General features: G+C 39.7%; 1 protein-coding gene and 1 pseudogene across 1 annotated transcript in view; one reads left to right on the forward strand and one right to left on the reverse strand.

The window, feature by feature from the left end:
- Positions 1 to 4,948: 4,948 nt before the first annotated feature.
- LOC114897836 lies at positions 4,949 to 5,182 on the reverse strand (annotated as a pseudogene).
- A 5,052-nt stretch (positions 5,183 to 10,234) lies between these two features.
- NIBAN1 (niban apoptosis regulator 1) overlaps positions 10,235 to 19,320 on the forward strand; it is a 160,496-nt gene continuing 151,410 nt past the window's right edge. The window contains exon 1 of the mRNA XM_029228430.1: positions 10,235 to 10,450. Within this exon, the coding sequence (XP_029084263.1) occupies positions 10,396 to 10,450 (55 nt within the window). The 5' untranslated portion in view covers positions 10,235 to 10,395. The remainder of the gene's footprint in view (positions 10,451 to 19,320) is intronic.

Genomic DNA, 19,320 nt, shown 5'->3' on the forward strand with positions numbered 1-19,320 from the left:
TCCCAATAAAATACTATATCAGTTAAAATGCTTTCAGCTGTGATTGTAACCAGCGGAAAAACAGCTTAAGCAGTTGGTACATTTACCAAGTCACACAACAAGAAATCTGGGGTAGGGTTGTTCCAAAGTTGGTGAATTCAGTGGTTCAACAATGATTTCATGGACCCAGATTCTTTCCACATTTTCAGTGCATTGACTTCATTCCTTTATTCAAACTAAAAATTGAGGGCTTTGTCTCTTCTACATTGTCCTCAAAACAAGGTTAGTTCTATAAGAATTCCATTTATGTCGATAATGATGCTTTTGTAGCACTGAGCATATTATTATCAGATTTGCAGAATATCTTTCACATTGCAAATTAATTGAAGTAGGAATCACATCTATCAAAAGTTTCAGCTATTGTGTCCAATACAAGAAATATGACATTGTCATTCTAATGGCTATGTATGTGACTTCCCTCTGGAGTGGGATTTGACAAAATTGGATACAACTTTGATGGAATTGGCCAAGAACTGCCTCAGCTCCTTACCAAATCCTGCAGCTCACGTGCCTCTGAACTTAGGCATCTGTTTTTCCCTTGAGTTACAGTGAAAGAAGCATCCCTGCTCCAGCCAAGGCCAAAGGCCAATGCTTCCACATGGCTGTGTATCTTCAGTTCTTCCCTTGCTCTCATTTATCATCAAATTCTTTCTCTCTACTGCACTGTTTCCATTAGCAGTCTAACATGTCTCTTGGTGCTCCAGTCTCCTGCAATCACCACTCCATTTCTCTTCCCCACTCCACAGAAAAATTTCTGAAAGCCAAGTTTAACTTGCTACCTTTTTGTCCTTGCCTCCCATTCCACCTCAACACACTTCAGTCAGGCTTTCATTACTCCATTTTCCCATCCCCACATTGATAAGAGACAGTTCCTATTAAGGCTGCCAGTGTAGCTGTCCATGCAGTCGAACTCTTCTGATTTTCTTGTGACTGGCCTGGTAGCTTTCTCAGCACCTTTTCTGGCTGCAGACCTCTAGCAATGCTCCAGGCTCTCTACCTGCACTCTCTCCTACAGCCACGCTTTAAATATCATCTATTTATGGATGACTTCCAAATCCACACCTCTTCTCCTCTATCCTGAGGTCTAGACTTATTTATCTAATTACCTTTTGGCATTTCCACTTAAGTCTTTAATAAAAATGTCAAACATAACATGTCTAAAGCAGAACCAATTATTTTTCCCTTCCTCCCAATTTATTCTTCCCAGAGTCTTCCCCATCACAGTAAATGGCATCTTCATTTGCCCAACTGCCCACATGCAATTATCAGCAAGTCCTATAGGTACTTAACAAAATATGTCTTTAGTCTGGCTACTGCTCTCCCTTCTCCACTGCTACATCCTAGTAGCCTGGATTACTAGGATAGTCTAATCAGTCTCCAGCTTCCTCTCTTTTTCACCTTGGTCCATTCTCCATACAGCAGCCTCGGTGATTTTTCTAAAATGAAAATTAAGTTATATGACTTCCCTCCTCAAAACTTTTTAAATGGTGTCTCATCACCCTCTGTGATAAAACTCCTTTTCCTGATACCCAGGGTTCTACAGTGTGTGGTATTTGCCCACCTAACCTCATTTTATCCCCTCTTCATTCCAGCTGAAGCACTATGGCTATTTTTCTTTCCATCAAGCACACCAAGCTTGTTCCCATTTCAGGACATTTGCACTTGCACTTGGAATATTCTTCCTCTTACATTTGTGTGGGTGTGTCCTCATCATTCAGGGCTCAGCTCACATGAGAGTTCTTAGAGTCCTGTGCTGAGTAATCTACTAAATCACTTGTGTCTTTCCCCACCCTCTGTCATTCTCCACCACAATATTCTATTTTAGTATTTTCAAAGCATGATTTATCAGGAACTGAAATCTTATTTATTCATTGACATGTTAATCATCATTCTCCACTGGAATATAAATTATTTTGAAGGCAGAGACTTGGGCTGTCTTATGCTCTGCTATATTCCCGTTATTTGAAACAGTTCCAAATGTTTATCAAGTAGTGGGTACTCGGTAAATGTTTGTTAACTGATTTATTACCCCATCTTTGTTCTGGGCAGTCACTTTACCTCTTCTGATCTTCTGATCTCAGTTCCTTCAATATTAAGATGAGGAAGCTTGAAGAAAAGGATACCTGAAATTCCTTCTGGCTCAGTCTGCAATGACTATGTCTTAAAACCTACAGTAATTACAGGAAAAACCTTGTTGCATCAAAGATTTGTATCTACTGAAGAACATTCTTTTTTTAAAATTAAAAAAAATATTTATTTTGGCTGCTCCTGGTCTTAGTTGTGGCATGCGGGATCTTCGTTGTGGCATGTGGACTTCTTAGTTGTGGCATGCGAACTTTTAGTTACAGCATGCATGTGGGATCTAGTTCCCCGACCAGGGATCTAACCCAGGCCCCCTGCATTGGGAACGCAGAGTCTTACCCACTGGACTACCAGGGAAGTCCCATGAAGAGCATTCATTCATTCATTCATTCATTCAACAAGCTTCTTCTGAGTGCTGACCATATCCTGGTACTGTTCTAGGCACTGGAGGCCAAGTCATCGCCATCAAGATTATAGCGCATCAGTCTCAACAAACAGAAAACCTAGAAGGTTAATGCTATCCTTGTTCTCCAGCTGATTTTCTACTGATACTTCACTTTCACAACAGTTTTCTCAATTTTGCTTAGTTTATCTACGTTGGGCTCCCTTTAAGTTAAAGTTATTATCACTATTACCATAGTTAATTTCCAAGAATTCTAGGATAAAGTGACATAATTTATGTGGCTATAATGTTAATAACACCATGTAAAACATAGCCATTAAGGCTGCAGATTTTCTGCCAATCTGATTGTTTTTATTTTCTTTTTTTTTTGATTTAGTTTTAATCCAAACTCTGCCATGCTTCCAAATTTAATTGCAGCTTGACTTAAACTAAATTTTTGAATTTTATGAATCTAATTTTTTGAAAAAGAGATTAATAAGGAACAAAATTTGTATATATTCAGGTCGAGATGTGCAGAGGACTGCTAATTCTCTTGCCAAAATTTGAGCCAGCTGGTTTTAAATTTGAATTAGAATGAGTGTATATGTAGAGCCAATCATTAATCAAATGTCTAGAATGAAAATAAATCACTTTCAAAACTGTAGAGAATGAAAAATGATTAAGAAAAGAAAAGCAAATTGTTATATATTGTGCTAACTGCCATTTGTCAGCACAGGCTACAAATCACTCATAGAAAGCAATGTCTACTTATATTTGCTTTAATCAATTATATAAAGAGGTATAGTATAGCTATATAATGTTTTAATATTGCATACAAGCACTATATTTAAAGCACTATATATTGGTCAAAATGGTTTTGGTTGGGAAGGAAGACAGAAATCCAATTCAGGGGAATATTTATTGTTTCATGTAACTGGGAAAGCCAGAACTCAACTAATGTAATGTCATCAGAGAATTCTTCTCTTTCAATCAGGGGCTCTCCTGGTGAACTAATGTTCACTAGCAGCTCAGGATTCATATCCTACCAGTTTATCAACCCAAGGGGAAAGAACCGGTTCTTTTTCAATAGCTACAATAGAGAAATCCTGGGCAAGATTCTGACTGGCCCAGTTTGGAAACAAACTAACAAAATGTGTTTCAAACGTCCTCACACTCCTAGATTACTCTTTTTCTCCTCCATAACTGTTATTCTTGCAGTGAGCTGATCTTAGCTAAATTTTAGGAGAATGTAATCTGATTAAATTGATTCACCTTAAGGTATTTAAAATGATAGCTTTATCATTTGCAACTTATCAGTAAATGAACTGATAATTGTTACAATGTCAGAATAAGAAAAGGACTTAAGGCAGTGTGGATAAGGACAGTTTTAATCAGGTTCACTAAATCATGCCAATATAGAAGGATACATTCTTTCATACACAAGGCATAGAAATCTGGACATCTCTGCCCTTCTCCTCACACTATTTGTGAGTGCAAATATTTGGCGGTGTATTGGGAAGATGCTGTGAGAGTGGTCTGTCCTTGGTTCAGGCAATAAGAGATACATGGTAGAGAACAGAAAAGAAATAATAAAACTAAGTCAGCTTGTATTTTTTTTTATCATCATGTACAGAAATTCTAAACAATATCAGTGATATAATATCCATCCCCACCTTGATGTACCAGTCCCACTGTTCCTGCATCCCCCTGGGGTTCCTTGCCAATACTTCCTCCCATCTCCCCATTCAAGCATGCCAGAATAGAAGTCAGAGCCCTGGCATATTACTTTTCACAACTATTGATACATGACTAGGGGAATTAATGTATTGGTGACTTGCATTGTAAAGAAAAGAGTGAAATGAGACTGCAAGAGGAAAAATTCAAGAGACAGTGCTTTACAAAATGGATTATAATTCATGTGTTATAAGCAGTAAGTATAATCTTGAAATATAAAATAATTGAATTAGCCCCCCAAATAAATTCGACAGGAAAAGTCTATTCTGGAAGAACAATTCATTTGTCAGCTGAGCAAAAGAAGCTTATAAGGAACAGCTGAATAATGCCAAATGTCTGTTAAACTAATTTAAAGGCAAGCATATGAATTTGATTTGGATCAGAGTGTCTGTCTTCCTTGCCATGTAGCCCTGGCCAGGGAGGGAGTATCATTGCTGGTCCAGCAGGTGGCACTCTTTTCTTTGTGCACTAGTACTAAACTAACAACTAACTTGTCCAAGTACAAGGTAGTTTAGAGTCCTGCCTTCAGAAGAACCCTATAATCTGTTTATCTATGGCAATAATATGGTTATAGATTTCACAAGGGTAACTATGCTGGTCTGGTCTTTGTCACATTTTTTTCTTAAATCAAAGACTTGTTTTATTATGGTACACGGACTGGGACTGATGTGAGGGGGTGGATGTAGTGGGCAACCACTGCCCTGATTAGCATCAGATGTCCATCCCGATGGCCATGAATGTGCCAAAGGTGCCGCCGCTCTGCATCATGGTTTTCCTGACACCGCCCATCAGACCCCGACCCCGTATTCCGATCCTGAGACAGGAAAAGATGCTGAAGAGCGCCCCCGCCGCCATGCCCGCGGTGCAACCCATCACAAAACCCATCTTCACGAGGTGGAAGCAGCTTGGCTGGAACTGTGCGTAGGGACTCAAGGCCACCAGCATCTCGCTTGTGGCCTTGGTCACTTTTGGTCTTTGTCAGATTTGAAGATTGGTCCATACACATCTAACTACCCCATTGGGTCTAGAGTTTGGCATCCCTAGTTTTAAGCCTTTATCGGTTTCTATGCTATGTCTAAGGTCTTGCACAATGCTGGAGGTCTACATAAAATTGTGATGATTCATATTTGAAAAGCAGGTTGAGCAAAAGTAATGTTTCTCAATTAAAACAAAATATTTTTCTAATAAAAATTCCACACATTCTTGGAGCTTCTGAAACTTCCCCTCAAGAATCACTGATGAGAAGTTGGATTCCATCTTCTACATATTCTTTCTAGAAAAGATTTTATCCAGTTAATTTTCTACAGTTTGTATTACAAAACCAGGTTTTTGTGTCTTTCAAATATACAATTAAAACATAATGGGCACATTTTTTTCCCTTTCCAAATTGATCCTAATGTCCTGCCTCCTGGAGAGTGTGATTTGCTGGTCACAAATTAAAGGTACTAAAATAAGCACAAGAATAAAAAGAACTAACATTGATATGTTAATAAAAGCAATTAAAAACCAAACAGTAAAACACCTTTTCATTTATTACCTCTTACTACCATGCTAGTGTCATTTAGAGAGTGCTAAATATGTGCTAGACATATTCATATGTAATAAGTTCATTACATATATGATATCATTTAATTTTCAGATACCCAGTTTGAAGAAAAGAAATATAAAGCTTACAAACTTTATTTCCCCAAGTCATGTGGCAAGTCAGTATCAGAATGAGGATTTCTAAAGCTTTTACCCCTGAAAAAGACAGAACATATTAGAGTATTGCAACAATCTTGTTAGTAAGTGAAGGAGCTTCATTTAAAAAAAACAAAAACAGTTCATAAAATGACTTTCAATAGTTAACCCTATTTTGTACAACAACCTATAACAGATATTAAGATTAGGCCTTCTTTAGAAGTTGTACAAAGAGGAGAGGGGGAGAGAGTGTTAAGTAAAGATGCGAAAGGGTCAGAGACAAATTAAATTGATTTTACAATTTGCCTATGTTTAGCACAATCTTCAAAGAAGATTATTCAATAAAGAACATAAGGAAATATGTTTTAGTAAGCCAAATGTGTTTAATTTGCAGTGTGTGTTAAACAGGTAAATGTCTTTAATATATATAAAGCTCTTACAAATCAATAAGAATAAGAAATCAATAGGAAAATGGAAAAGTATAACAATAGCCATTTCAGAAAGGAACACATATGGCCAGAAAATCCATGGAAAAACTAATTAACCTTCTCGTTAAGAATTTCAAAATTAAACAATAGAACGTTATACCAATTTCAACTCCCCAAATTGCCAAATATTAAAAGGAATAATGAAAATAATAATAATAAATAATAAAAGATATGCCAAAGTCCAATGTGATTGAAGAGTAGGGAAATAGGTATGCATCCATTGCTAGTAGATAGGTGAATTAATTTACATTTATACAATGAACTATCATGGACCTATATCTAAATATTTAGATGGAAATATTCCAGATGAAAAATTATGATACAGATTACAGAATACATATAGAACATCATTTCATTTTGATAATTATAAATAAATGTATATATAGTTATAAATTATAATTGCATATACATTTGTATGTAAATTTGTAGGAATCTACATCAAACTGGTAATTGGGGTTATCTAAAGATATTGATGTCGGGATTTGGGTGAATTTTCCAGGTTTTTTCTTTTTGTTTATCAGTAGTGTCTAATTTTTCTATAGTAAAACCTGGTTACTTATGTAAATAAACAAAAGCAAGATTCAAAATAAAAGAAGCAGTATCGTGGTTAAGAGGATGAACTCTGGAGTCAGGTAAGCCCAGGTGATGGGTGACCTCGATAAATTCCTTAAACTTCTTAATCTTGGTTTCCTTACCTGTAAAATGGTGATAATAATAGTGCCTACCTCAGTGGGTTTTTGTGAAGATTAAATTAGAAAGCTGATGTGACCTACTGTTTGTGCTTACCAGTCAATCAAGTAATTACAGAGCTTATACTCAGATATTACAGGGCGGTACAAGGTACTTGGGGAAATGCACAGTTTGAGATTGTCCCTGCTCTGCAGGCAGTTAAATTCCCAAATAGACAGATGTCACTAACTCAAATGAGAACATGGCAAACAAGGGGTTCAAAGTTCTGTGACATGCAAGGGAATCCCAAAACACAGTCACATTTTCAATGTGCTAAATGTCTATTAAACTAATTTGTTCCTTTAAAAAAAGGTAATTTAAATGGGCGAATTATATTTCAATTAAGATGTTAAAAAAAGATAATCATTTTAGTATGTGAAACTTACCTGAAAGAAATGGTCTCAAGAGTATTTTAAGACCCAAAACACCGATGCAATACAAAAACTAACATTGTAAAGGAAATTTTCTAAACTAGCTGATTTGAATCATATGAAGTTGAATCTGGTTCATAAAGTTATTGAACTGCTTGGAGACTCATTTTAGTGTGTGATTAATAAAATGATTCCCACATAGGATTTGCAAATATTAAATACTATGACTAAAATAATGAATTCCTTAATTTTTCCTGTAAACCGATTGGGGAAAAGAGCTTTATTCGGGGAAAAAAGGGAGCAGAAGTTCCTGCTTAATGTAACATCAGTGATTTTCAAGGTCCAATTAAAATACACTTTCCCTAGAAAATTGCCTCTTTGACCACTCTGTCCTTACTGATAGTAACAATCCTAGTTTCCATTTACTGAACACTTATTATGTTCCTCGGAATATGTTAAGTGCTTCATAGACCCAATCAAATTTAATTTTGACTATACTATGAGGTAAGTGTTATTAGCTCCATTTAACAGATAAGGAGACTAAGACAGGTAAGTTAAGAAACTTGACCAGGTCACATGGCTATTAAGTAATCTATCAGGTTAGGATTCCAAGCTGGAACTGTCTGGTTACAAAGCTTGTTAATAACTACACCATACAAAGTCCTTCCTTGTACTTTGTTCATTCTGTGAATGCTACAAATGAGCAAAGAATGATAGATCAGTATAATCAGTCTTTTCTCAGTGTATTCCCAAATAAGAGCTAAAGAGCTAAGACAAGCTAAAACTATACTCTGGCAGGAGATCCAAACTAGTTTTATTTAATAACAATAACAGTATTCTGAGGCATAATTATAGCAATTTATATAATGAAAGGAATTACTACTCTGAGAAAATACACTTAATAGAGCCAACTAGAATATTGAGAAAAGAGTTGAACATTGAATTGTTTAAATCATTGAATAGTTATCTGGAAATGCTCTTTATTCACTGAGATCACAGCTTTCATTGACTGCAGATTCTTACATTTTATATTTCACGCATTCACTTATTCAGTAGCCGTCCACCGAGCACCTACTATGTGCTAGGTGTTGTTCTAGGCATTTAAGATATATCAGAGAACATAAAATCCCTGTCCTTAAAGAAAAACAATAATAATAATAAAGAAAACAAATAATTTTTTAAAAATCCCAAGAAACAACAGTATCAACAAAGACAATTCCTGACCTCATGGAGTTTCCATCTCAGTGGGGAGAGACAGACAATGAAATATATGTCAGATGATGCTAGGGGATATGAATAGAAATAAGAAAGGGTAAGAGGCAGAGAGATGAAGGCTGGTGTTTAAATAGGGGGTTAAGAAAAGCCTCTCGGAGGTGTTAGCATTTAAGTAGAGCTATGAATGAAGTGACAGAGTTGGAGAGTAAGCCATGTGAATTACCTGAGGGAAGAGAAATCTAGGTGAAGAAAGAGCATGTGCAAAAAAGGCCCTGAGCTTGGTGTGTCCTAGAAGAGGCAAAAAGGCCAGTAGGGCTGGGATAGAGAGAGCAAGGGGGAGGGAGAGTGTGTGGTAGATGAGGGCAGAGAGGAAGTCCCGCCGAGTGTCTGTGACAGACTTTGTGTTTTTTTCTCTGAAGGAGGGAGACCAGTTAGGAGGCTATTGTAATCATCCAGGTGAGAAATGATGGGGTTGATAGCAGTGGAGGGGATGAGAAATGGTTGGATATTGGATGTATTTTGAAGGTAGATTTGAAAGGATTTACTGATGGATTGGAACGTAAGGTGTGAGAGACTGGGTGTGAGATATGAGAGATCTTTGTGCTAAAACGCTAGATAATTAACCTTGGAGGGAAAAGCCTTCAAAGTCCTCCACAGGCCTGGTTCTTGTGTGAACAGACCATTTGACCTTGGAGGTTAAGTCAACAGGAATCACTAAAATCTGACTGCTAAGAATAGGAAGAAATGAGTGGTGACCCTTCTACCAAGCTGGTTCTTGTTTGGGAGAACCTGCCAAGCTAAACAGTGGTTGTGGGAAAAGAACAAGTGCACTTTCTAATGAACTATTTCTAGTTTGTGGAGGGGAGGAACCGAAACTAAAGATGTTAAGAGCAGACTCTGATCAAGGCCCAGCCTTCGGTTCTCCCTAGCTTTTTCTATTTCCCTCTTTTTTTCCCTTCATCCCCCACTCCCTCCTTGGTCCAACTTCTTGGCTGCAGGAAGGGACAGTTTACCACTGGTTCTCAAACGTCAACAGGCATCAGAATTACCTGGAGTGCCTGTGAAAACAGATTGCTGGGCTCCACTCCCAGAGTTTCTAATTGGGGCGCTGTGTGTGTGTGTGTGTGTATGTGTATGCGCGTGCGTGTGCGTAGAGCGGTAGAGAGGAAAGGTGCCGAGATTTTGCGTTTCTAACAAGTTCTTAGGTTATGCTTGAGAAGAACTGTTGCTTCCGTACCGGAGAGGAGGGCGTGCAAAGCAAGGAGCTCTGGAACTCCACCTCGTGAAATGTGAGGGGGAAGGTTCCAGCTCACAGAGGTTTCCAGTCACTAGGGAAATTGTCCTCTTACCCCAAGGTGAAAATAAGAAGCCAGAGAAGAGAAGAAGCGGGAAGTAGTCCTTCCAGACCAGACATCCCCTCGGAACTTCCCAGTGAAACGAAGGCGGGAAGACAGCCCCGGGCCAGCCCACAGATCCTCAGAGGGCGCGGACCCGTAGGAGGCGCCCGAGAAGGCCGCGCCTCTTGGAGGAAGTTTGCCCTTTAATTGCAGAGCTCAGATCTCCGTCTCATCAACTTCCAGAAGCGGGCAGCGGGCGCCGACGGGAGTGTCAGTCCCTCCCGCCCAGGGACTGGGTCGGGCAGCCGCAGCGTTCAGCGTTCTCCCGCACCGTCGCCATGGGCGGCTCGGCCTCCAGTCAGTTGGACGAGGGCAAGTGCGCCTACATCCGAGGTACGCCCGCCGGGGGCTTCCCGGGATCGCGACGCCCGTCAGCCCGGAGCCTTGGGCCAGGCTGGGTCCCCGGGCACTGGACCCAGAGGGGGCGACCCGACTGGCGTCCGCAGCGCCCCTGCCCGCCACGGCCCGCTCTCCACCGGCGTGCGCGGGGATGACAGGGGCGCACGGGACGCTCAGCCAGGGTTCCAGCAACCGGACGGCAGTTCGGCCCGCGCGCCCTGGCCCGGGTGGGGTGCAGGGCAGCCAGGGCGAAGGGGCTGGGGGTGCTTAGGGAAGCGCCGCCGGGCGGTTGGGAGACGCAGGTGAAGGTTGTGGAGAGGAGGACCACCCAGCTGCCTCCACTCGGGCCTCTTCGTTGTCTGTTCTGCACACCCCGCCCCCCGCCCAGCAACACCTCGCCGTCCTGTACCTGGCATTGGACTCAGTTCTGAGCTCTTTCTGAACTTGCCGCAGAGAGAACAGTGGGGATGTCCCCTCGCTTCTAGAGATTCCCCTGGGGATTCCCGGCATATAAGGCAGAATTTCCCTGGCCTGGTTTTGTAAGACGCAGCGTCGGCCACAGCTTTACTTGAGCTTCGTAGTGTCACTTGTGGGATGGTTTCATCAGAGGCAGAAAGGACAATGTCATCAGGCCCCCAGGTTGTGCGGTTCCCTTCTCTTCCCGGAGGTGAGAGGTTGGGGAAAACCGAAAGAGGAACACTGGCATATTGGGTAACAGTTGCTAAAGTTGTTTATGGGGAGAAACTCATTCGAGAGCCTTTCTGGAATATAGTGATACAGTAAAGAGTGTGAGGCAGAAGAAAACAAAACCCAAACTGAGCTGAAACTGCAGAAAATCATGATTCTTTATCTCCTGGGTGTAACTGGCCTCTTTCTCTTCCCTCCCCCGCAAACCTTGCCGACAACCACTACCTAACAGTTGGTTATCTTGTGAATTTAGTTTTTCTGGCTTTAGAAATACCTTCTAAACTAGGTATTGTACTCTAGGTTTTACCCTAATTCTGCAAAAAATGTTCTTTCTGGTACCTCTTTCTGGCCTCTGAACCATTTCCTAAGAGGAAAGCATTTATTTAGTGTCTTCATTCCAAATTTGCTTTCAGTCACCACAACATTTAAAACCATTTAAAAAGGATATCAAATTAGGGCACTTGAGAGCAATTTAACTGATTTTCCAGACTTCTGCTCTGGTGCTTTGAGAGGTAGAAGATCATCAACAACCCCTACTGTCAGGGAATAAAACTTGGTCAAGTATCCCTTTGCTGTTGTTTGTTTAAAATGGGGAAAAGATGGATGATTTGTTTATATGAGAAAAAGAGCTAAACCAAGTCTGCCTTAATCTTACAAATTTGGCTACATGCTTGTTATTTACACCAATGGTTAGGGGACTGAAAGAACAGTGTATTAGAACGTTGTGAGAAGGGGCTTGCATTTAATTATTAGCAAAATATGTTTATGGCATTTATTTTATAAAACTTTGTTTCACTGAAAAGCATAGAAACATCAAGTTGCAGCATGGCCTCTACGGTAATCAGTGGAAGTCCCGCAATGTGAGGGGGTTAACTTGCTTGAAGAAGACTTCATGGTTATCATGGATGTTGCTGCAGACACAAGCATTGTACTCATGTGATAAGAAAATGTGTTACCTTTTTCATTCTGAAATTAAATTATGACATACAGAAATATGAGCTAGCTAGTACACAGGAAGGACTTGTAATAAATGCGTTCTGAATGCATAAAACTATAAGCAGATTGTGTGACAGTCATTATATCCTCTAGTCTTGTTCAGTTATATCTCCTCATTATTTGTTTGGGAGGGCACTTTCAAGGTATGTAGGGGTGGAGGGAAGAGAAGAGTTAAAGTTAGAATACCTCCAGAGAAAATGAGAAGTTGCCTCATTTGAGAATACTAGTCTTGCCAAAAAGAGAAAAGAGCACTGGAAAAATGCATGGTGTTGTGAATTGTTAGTGCATGAGCAAAAGAAGTTCATGAGGCTGTGATTTCCTGATGGTTTTCAAGCCCCAGATCCATGAAAAAAACCATAACCCTGTCTTCACTGCTTTGCCCATCCGTTAGCCCACAAATATTCTCAAGCTTTGATTTAATTGTGAGCAGAACAATTGAAAGTATGACAGTAAAGTTTAAGCACGATTTTATAACCTTTCTCATAAAGTAGCCGCCAGTGAAATATTATAGATTTGAAATCTCCTGTAGCTGAGAAAATAACTTTCTTTCAAGCTTTATAAACTTTGCCAACATGGAGAATAACTAGTCAATACATTTGGAGTGAATTTTGCTAACTTAATCTTGTACGTGTTATGAGCAGCTGTATTGCTAGTAGGCTAATGATTCTGTATCAGCACTTACTTTTGGCCAAGTCATCTAATAGCTGCCACTTGGTTTGTGTGCCTCAAAACTTTGTATTATTAGTGATCTTTGTCCCATGGATATTTTGAAAGTACATTATTTCTTAAGATTTGGTAAATCTCTAGATAAAGGGGCACCAGAAGTGTTAAAGGAGTTACTTCATTTCTAAAGATGTTAGTTTTGAAAATTAGTACCGCGCTCATGTTTCTTAACAACAGAATACATTTTGGGGATGTGTCTAGAAGTCTTTCAGTAACTTCCCTTGATGAGATGTTGCTATTAATAAACAATACTAAGACCAGCTTGTAATCACATGGGCAGTGTCATCTGTTAGCCGTCAGGAATGCTTTTAACAGTGACCTAAAAGGATCTTGCTTTAATGAGAAAGAAAGCTCATAAAATCCAGGCATCAGTGGTCAATTTAGGGCACTTTTCTATTTTCCTGCCCTGTGTTTTTTTCCTTTTAAACTTTTGGTATGCCTAAAAGTGAACTACAGCGTCAAAAAACACAGCGTTTTCCTGTTAAAGCAATAATTTTATTTCCTTTAAAAAATTACCATTGAATTGTTGATGAATCAAAAGAAAACAAACTTGAAAACTCTCTCACATATGTCCTGTGGAGGGTCGGAAAAGTACTGGAAAATCAATGCTGCGGCTGAGAACTGAGGGATACTTGGGTTCTTGGGGTGGGCTGGGGGATGCTGGAGGACACCTCTAGGCCTGGTAGCAGCAAATAGCAGTCAGGAAAACTGTTCTTCTCCTAGACTGACTATCGCATTGTCAGCCACACCTCACCTGTAAAGCGGCTTCCTCTGAAATACTCATCAGTGATCTGATGCTTATAAAGGAAGAAATGAGTTTCAGCTTAAAAACAACATGCATTTCTCTCAGGAATTTTCTCATATTTATACCATAAGGGTTAATTAGGCGGCTGCATGTGAAACTTATGCTGATGATAGCGCCTGGAGTGAAGTCTCCCTAGACCAGGTGAACGGAAGATAGGGAGTTTGCAGTCTCCTCAACCTAGATGCGTAGTTATTAGTCCACACATTTGCTTGTTCTTCAGCTGTAATTTGTTGGTAGGAGATGGGCAAAAGAACTGGTCTGATGTAATCTCAGAATTCAATTTATCTCTAGTAAAAGTACAGTTGGCCCTTGAACAATATGGGGGTTAGGGGTGCTGACCCTCTGTACTGTCGAAAATCTGTGTATAACTTATAGTAGGCCCTCCGTAACTGCAGTTCCTTGCTATCCATGGATCCACATCCACGGATTCAACCAACTGTGGATCATGTAGTGCTGTAGTATTTACTATTGAAAAAAAGTAAGCGGACCCATGGAGTTCAAACCCATATGTTGTTCAAGGGTCAACTGTATATTGTAATGGAATTTTAGGATACAGAGTGTGGTAGACACTATTAGATGCAACCCAGCATCGTTTCCCCATTCCTCTTTCATAACAGAGCCCCAGTTTTGTTAGGGCAGCCCTCTGTTTCCGAGAGGCTAGCCCCACTTATGGCTTCTGAGAGATGGGTGCTAGTTGGTCCATGCCTATCATGGTGGTGTGTTCTTGTCAGTGATTGCAGTTGACCCTTGAACAACATGGATTTGAACTGCATGGGTCCACTTATATGCAGGGTTTTTTCAATAGTAAATTCTGCAGTACTATATGATCCACAGTTCGTTGAATCTGGGCATGTGGAGCCACAGATATGGAGGAACTGCAGTTACTGAGGAACGCATATATGGAGGGCCAACTGTGCAGAGGGGGGGCGCCCCTCACAGCCATCTCCCCGCTGATGTTCAAGGGTCAACTGTATACAAGGCATGGGATTGTGATGAAATCTGGCCACTGAAGCTTTTTTTTTTTTTTGGCTGTGTTGGGTCTTCGTTGATGCATGTGGGCTTTTTTCTAGTTGTGTTGTGGTGCATGGGCTTCTCATTGCGGTGGCTTCTCTTGTTGTGGAGCACGGGCTCTAGGTGTGCGAGCTTCAGTAGTTGTGGCACGCGAGCTTAGTTGCTCTGCGGCATGTGGGATCTTCCCGGACCAGGGATCAAACCAGTGTCCCCTGCATTGGCAGGTGGATTCTTAACCACTGCGCCAACAGGGAAGTCCCTGTCCATTGAAGCTTGAAGGGAACTTTGCTGGCTGCTTCTAAGAAAACTTTCTTCCCTTTTCAAAAGGAGGCAAAGGGAAGAGATGTATTCTCTCCTTCTTTTGGATTTTATTGCGTCTGAAATGTGATGCCTGGAACTGCTGTTTTTATCTTGATGAGCAGGAGGGGCACTAGCTTAAGACATAGGCAACACCTGGAGCAGTGCCAGGCTGAGGCAGTCTCAGAGAGGAGAAGCTGGAGCCCAGCAAACCTCGCTGATTGCCTGCCCTACTCTTGAGTACGTCTTGTTATGATAGATACTAAGTCCTCTTTGAGCTGGGCTGGTAGAGACTGCTAGTTATCCCCTAATATAATTCTCTCTTGCTTTTTAAAATAATAGAACTTCCAAATGTTAGCTGGCCACACGAACTCCTAGAATAAAGATATTTCCCAGTCTCCTTTTCAACTAGATAGGGTCATGTAACTGAGTTTTGGCTAATGGGATGTAGGTAGAAGTGCTGTATGCAGTCCCCAGAAAGTGACCTTAAAGGGAAAGGGTGTGCCTTTCTTTGTCCTGTCCTCCATACTGCTGGCTAGATTGCAAAAGTGACTGGAGCAGCCATCTTGGACGATGGCTTGTCCTTTAAGAAGGAATTCATGCAAAGTGGAATAAGTGGACAAAGGAGCCTAGGTTCCTGAGGACTTCATGTAGTAGAACTTACATACCAGCTTTGGACTACTTACCTCTGGACCATAATAAGGGAGAAATAAACTTCTATCTTACTTAAGCTGGTGTTATCTGTGCTATTACTGTTATCCACAGTCAAACTTATCCTAACTAATATAATTTTCTTCTGTTATTTATGGCCCAAAGCATTCTAGCCAGTACACTAAGTGCTGCCTTATTAGGTCCCCCTCAAGAAAAATTAATCCAAAGAAAGTAGGAAGTGGGTAAGAATTATCCCATTAGTATTTGTCTCAGTTCCTAATTTATAGAAATAAATGGGTTCTCCTAAGAAGTGAGGAATTGCGGTGCCTCAGGTGGGAACAGCAGGGACGGGAGAAAAGCAGAAGGAGAGGGCCCTGTGTAAATAATGCACAAAGATATATTGATCCCATTATGTTTTAATTTAAGAAATGACAGTCTACTAATGAAGCTGGCAGGAGTTTTGCATTAGGAAAACTATTGCAGATTAGGGATTTCTGGTGGCAATGATTACTTTCTACTACCTTTAGTCTTTGTGAATGGAAATCAAGACTTTGGGAATTTAATGTGAATAGAGGTTCTTAGATTCATCAAAAATAAAGACCCTAGGCTGAGACAAATCAATATTTTCTCCCGTGCTTTTGGAAGAAAGAGTGATCTTCCCTCTTTGGTCCCAATTCATGTTCTGATGAACGCATAGAGTCAGATGGTAAATCAAGATCTGGTTTTGATGAAACACTTTTTTTTTTGCCTATGGACATTGGCTACAAGAGGATCACCTCATCACGGGTGCTTTAGTAATAGTAACTCCTAGAATGACAATAGTGATGTTTATTTATTTTTGCTGTGGACTGCTGAGCTGATTATGGTTTTACTCTGTTGTTCTCTGGAAAGATCTGAACTGGGTTCCCAGGTAGAAAGTGCAACAGGAGGAGCAGAATTTGTGACAGTAGTTTCTAATTTAATTAAAATAAATGTACTGTGAAAGTTTTACAAAATATGCAACGTGCATTATGACAGTGAATTTTAATCTCCTAATCAGAAATTTTAATATTTTTGATCAGTGAAGCTAACTAACACCATTTTAAGAAAAAAGGTACATACAGCAGTTTGCCTTGTGAAATGGAAAATGAAGTCAGAGGTGAGGATAATAATGAAAAGGAAGACAAAAGAATAAAAGAGCACAATTCATCTGCCACAGTCTGTTAAAAGCACTTTAGTAAAACATATGACATGAGGGCTGAAATTCTAACAGTTCCAAACTAAAACACACACACACACACACAATCCCAAATGCAATACAGATTTTCTCCTTTGAAACTGGAAAATTCATTTTAAAAAGAGACTAGCAAGTTGCTGCCAATAAGAAATTGCAGGCCAGCTTATAAAAGTGCCTCTTTTTTTTTTTTTTGGTACTACATGCTTTTTCTCACAGGAGAGAAGAAAAGATTTAGATATATGAGAGAAATTAATTCAGTTTTGCAAATTGCAAGGTCTAAGACCCAAAGAAGTTTATACTTCTATGCTTGATGTTGTTTGGATATTGCTGTAGATAGGATCAGAATAAATCAATAGTTTTTTACTAGGAGGCTTGAAGTGCTTTTTAAAAAGTCCATAGTCTGAAGGAATTTTGGAAAAAGAGTAAAAGTTTCTATGCCAAACCATGTGGATTTTTTTTTCTTTTATTTAAAAATAAAACATGGCTTCAAAACCGTGCAAAACAAATGCATAGCTTAGTGCATCATTACAAGGCAAATGTCCTGTAGCCACCACCCAGGTCAAGAAACGGAAGGAACTTTACTAGCCATCCCAGAAGCCTCCATGTACCCCATCCCAATCTTAGACCCCTTTGTCTCTCCAAAAAAAACTACCCCTGAAGATACTGGCTCCTAAAAGAACTATTTATTTCCTCACAGTTCTGCTATCTGCCTCGGATTCCACTGGGTGATTCTACTTATTTCCTAGTAGTCAGTCCTGTGAGTCCATTCAGCTGGCAGATTGGCTGGTGGCTGGTCTGAACTTGGGTAAGCTGTCTCTCCAGGTGGACTTTCTACATGGTCTTTCCAGTAGGGCCCTGAACTTTTAAAATGCTAGGTCAGGGTCTGCAAGAATGCAAAAGCTTCTAGACGCTGCCAGAGCTTCTTATGGCTTAGCCTTAGGACAGCACAGTATTACTCTGCCACATTCTATTGGTTAAAGCAAGTCTCAGGGCCAGTTCAGATGCAAGAGGAGAGGACTCCACAAAGTCATGAATACCATGGGCTGTGGTTCGTTAGGGGCTGCCAGTGTAACAGATGACCACATTACTCATCCCAGATTTTATAGTAATGACTTTCTTATATTTCCTATAGTTTTATCACCCAACAATGCATTTTTAAACACTATAGTTTAGTCTTGCCCATTATAAAGATACATTTTTAAGTTTCTTTTAATCTACAGGTTTCCCTTACGTCTCTGACTTTTACTTGCAAATGATCTGTTGACAGATCTGGGCTGTTGGACATGTAGGGTTTTCCACAGTCTGGAATTTTTTCATGGTGCAGTTCCACGCATTTCTCCTGCATTTTCTACAAATCGACAGATAGTGAGATGTGATCAGACTGAGGATTAATACTTTTGTCAAGGCTATAGGTGGTGCTGTGTTCTTCATTTGGAGGCACCTAACATTTGGTTGTCTCTTTTTGTGATGTTAGCAGTTATTGATGCTCATTGCCAGGACACATTAATTCACTGGGATTGAAGAATGGTGATGTTCTAATTATGTCACTTGGTTTTCACTTATTAGCTGGAATAGTTTTATAGAGTGATACTTTCCTTATTTACTCTTTGGTTGCCTCATACGATAGTTCATATAGGAAAGGCAGGATAAAAACTTTACCCTTTCATTTTATTTACCACTTTTCAAGATAATTTGTTGGTTTCCTGTCATCCCCTGAAGGTGATCAATTAACTTAAAAAATATCATTGTAAACTTATGAATTCCATTGTAATTCTTATCCTTGTTGAAGCCCAAATTTCCCATCATTGGCAATGAAAGCCTCTTCAAGTTGGCTCCTGAGTCCTTTTGAAATTACCCTAGTAGTATTTGATAGCTTCCTTGCCTTCCAGTAAGTCAAGATGTTCTTGGTTCATCACATTTATTTCCTATTCCATACTTAGAATAAGCAATATCTATAAGAATCCCTGGTTTCTTTTAGTGGAAAATGGTATTCAAGAAGACAGTTTGGGCCTAGAGAGGCTCATTGCTATGACTGGGTTGGCCATTGTTTCTGGACCTTTTTAGTGGACAGAACTGCGAAAAAAAAGGTATGTCTCCTACATTATATTTTTATCTCCTTTTTCTTGGTTCTCAAAGGCACAATAGATGGTAGAATTAAATATCCTCAAATTGTTATCTATGTTATCCCACTTAATATATAAAACTATTTCAGAGAATAATGTGAATACTACCACCATCAATTATGATTGTAGAAAAATGTTGAACAAGCTGATTTAAGAATTAGTAACAAAATTTTTGTATATGCTATCCCAATTCTCCCCCAATTTTATTTTATGATTTTACTATGTCAGGGCATATAACCATTATATTATATTCTTTTTTTCTCATTTAATCTTTGTTTTCCAAGTAAGTATTACTGAATACATCAGTCCTTATGTTGATGTCTCATTGGTGTTTGAAGCTCATTATCTAGTAGAT

The sequence above is a fragment of the Monodon monoceros genome, unplaced genomic scaffold (genome assembly GCF_005190385.1).
Source record: "Monodon monoceros isolate NGI ecotype Baffin Bay Population unplaced genomic scaffold, NGI_Narwhal_1 Super_Scaffold_18, whole genome shotgun sequence".
Classification (NCBI taxonomy): Eukaryota; Metazoa; Chordata; class Mammalia; order Artiodactyla; family Monodontidae; genus Monodon; species Monodon monoceros.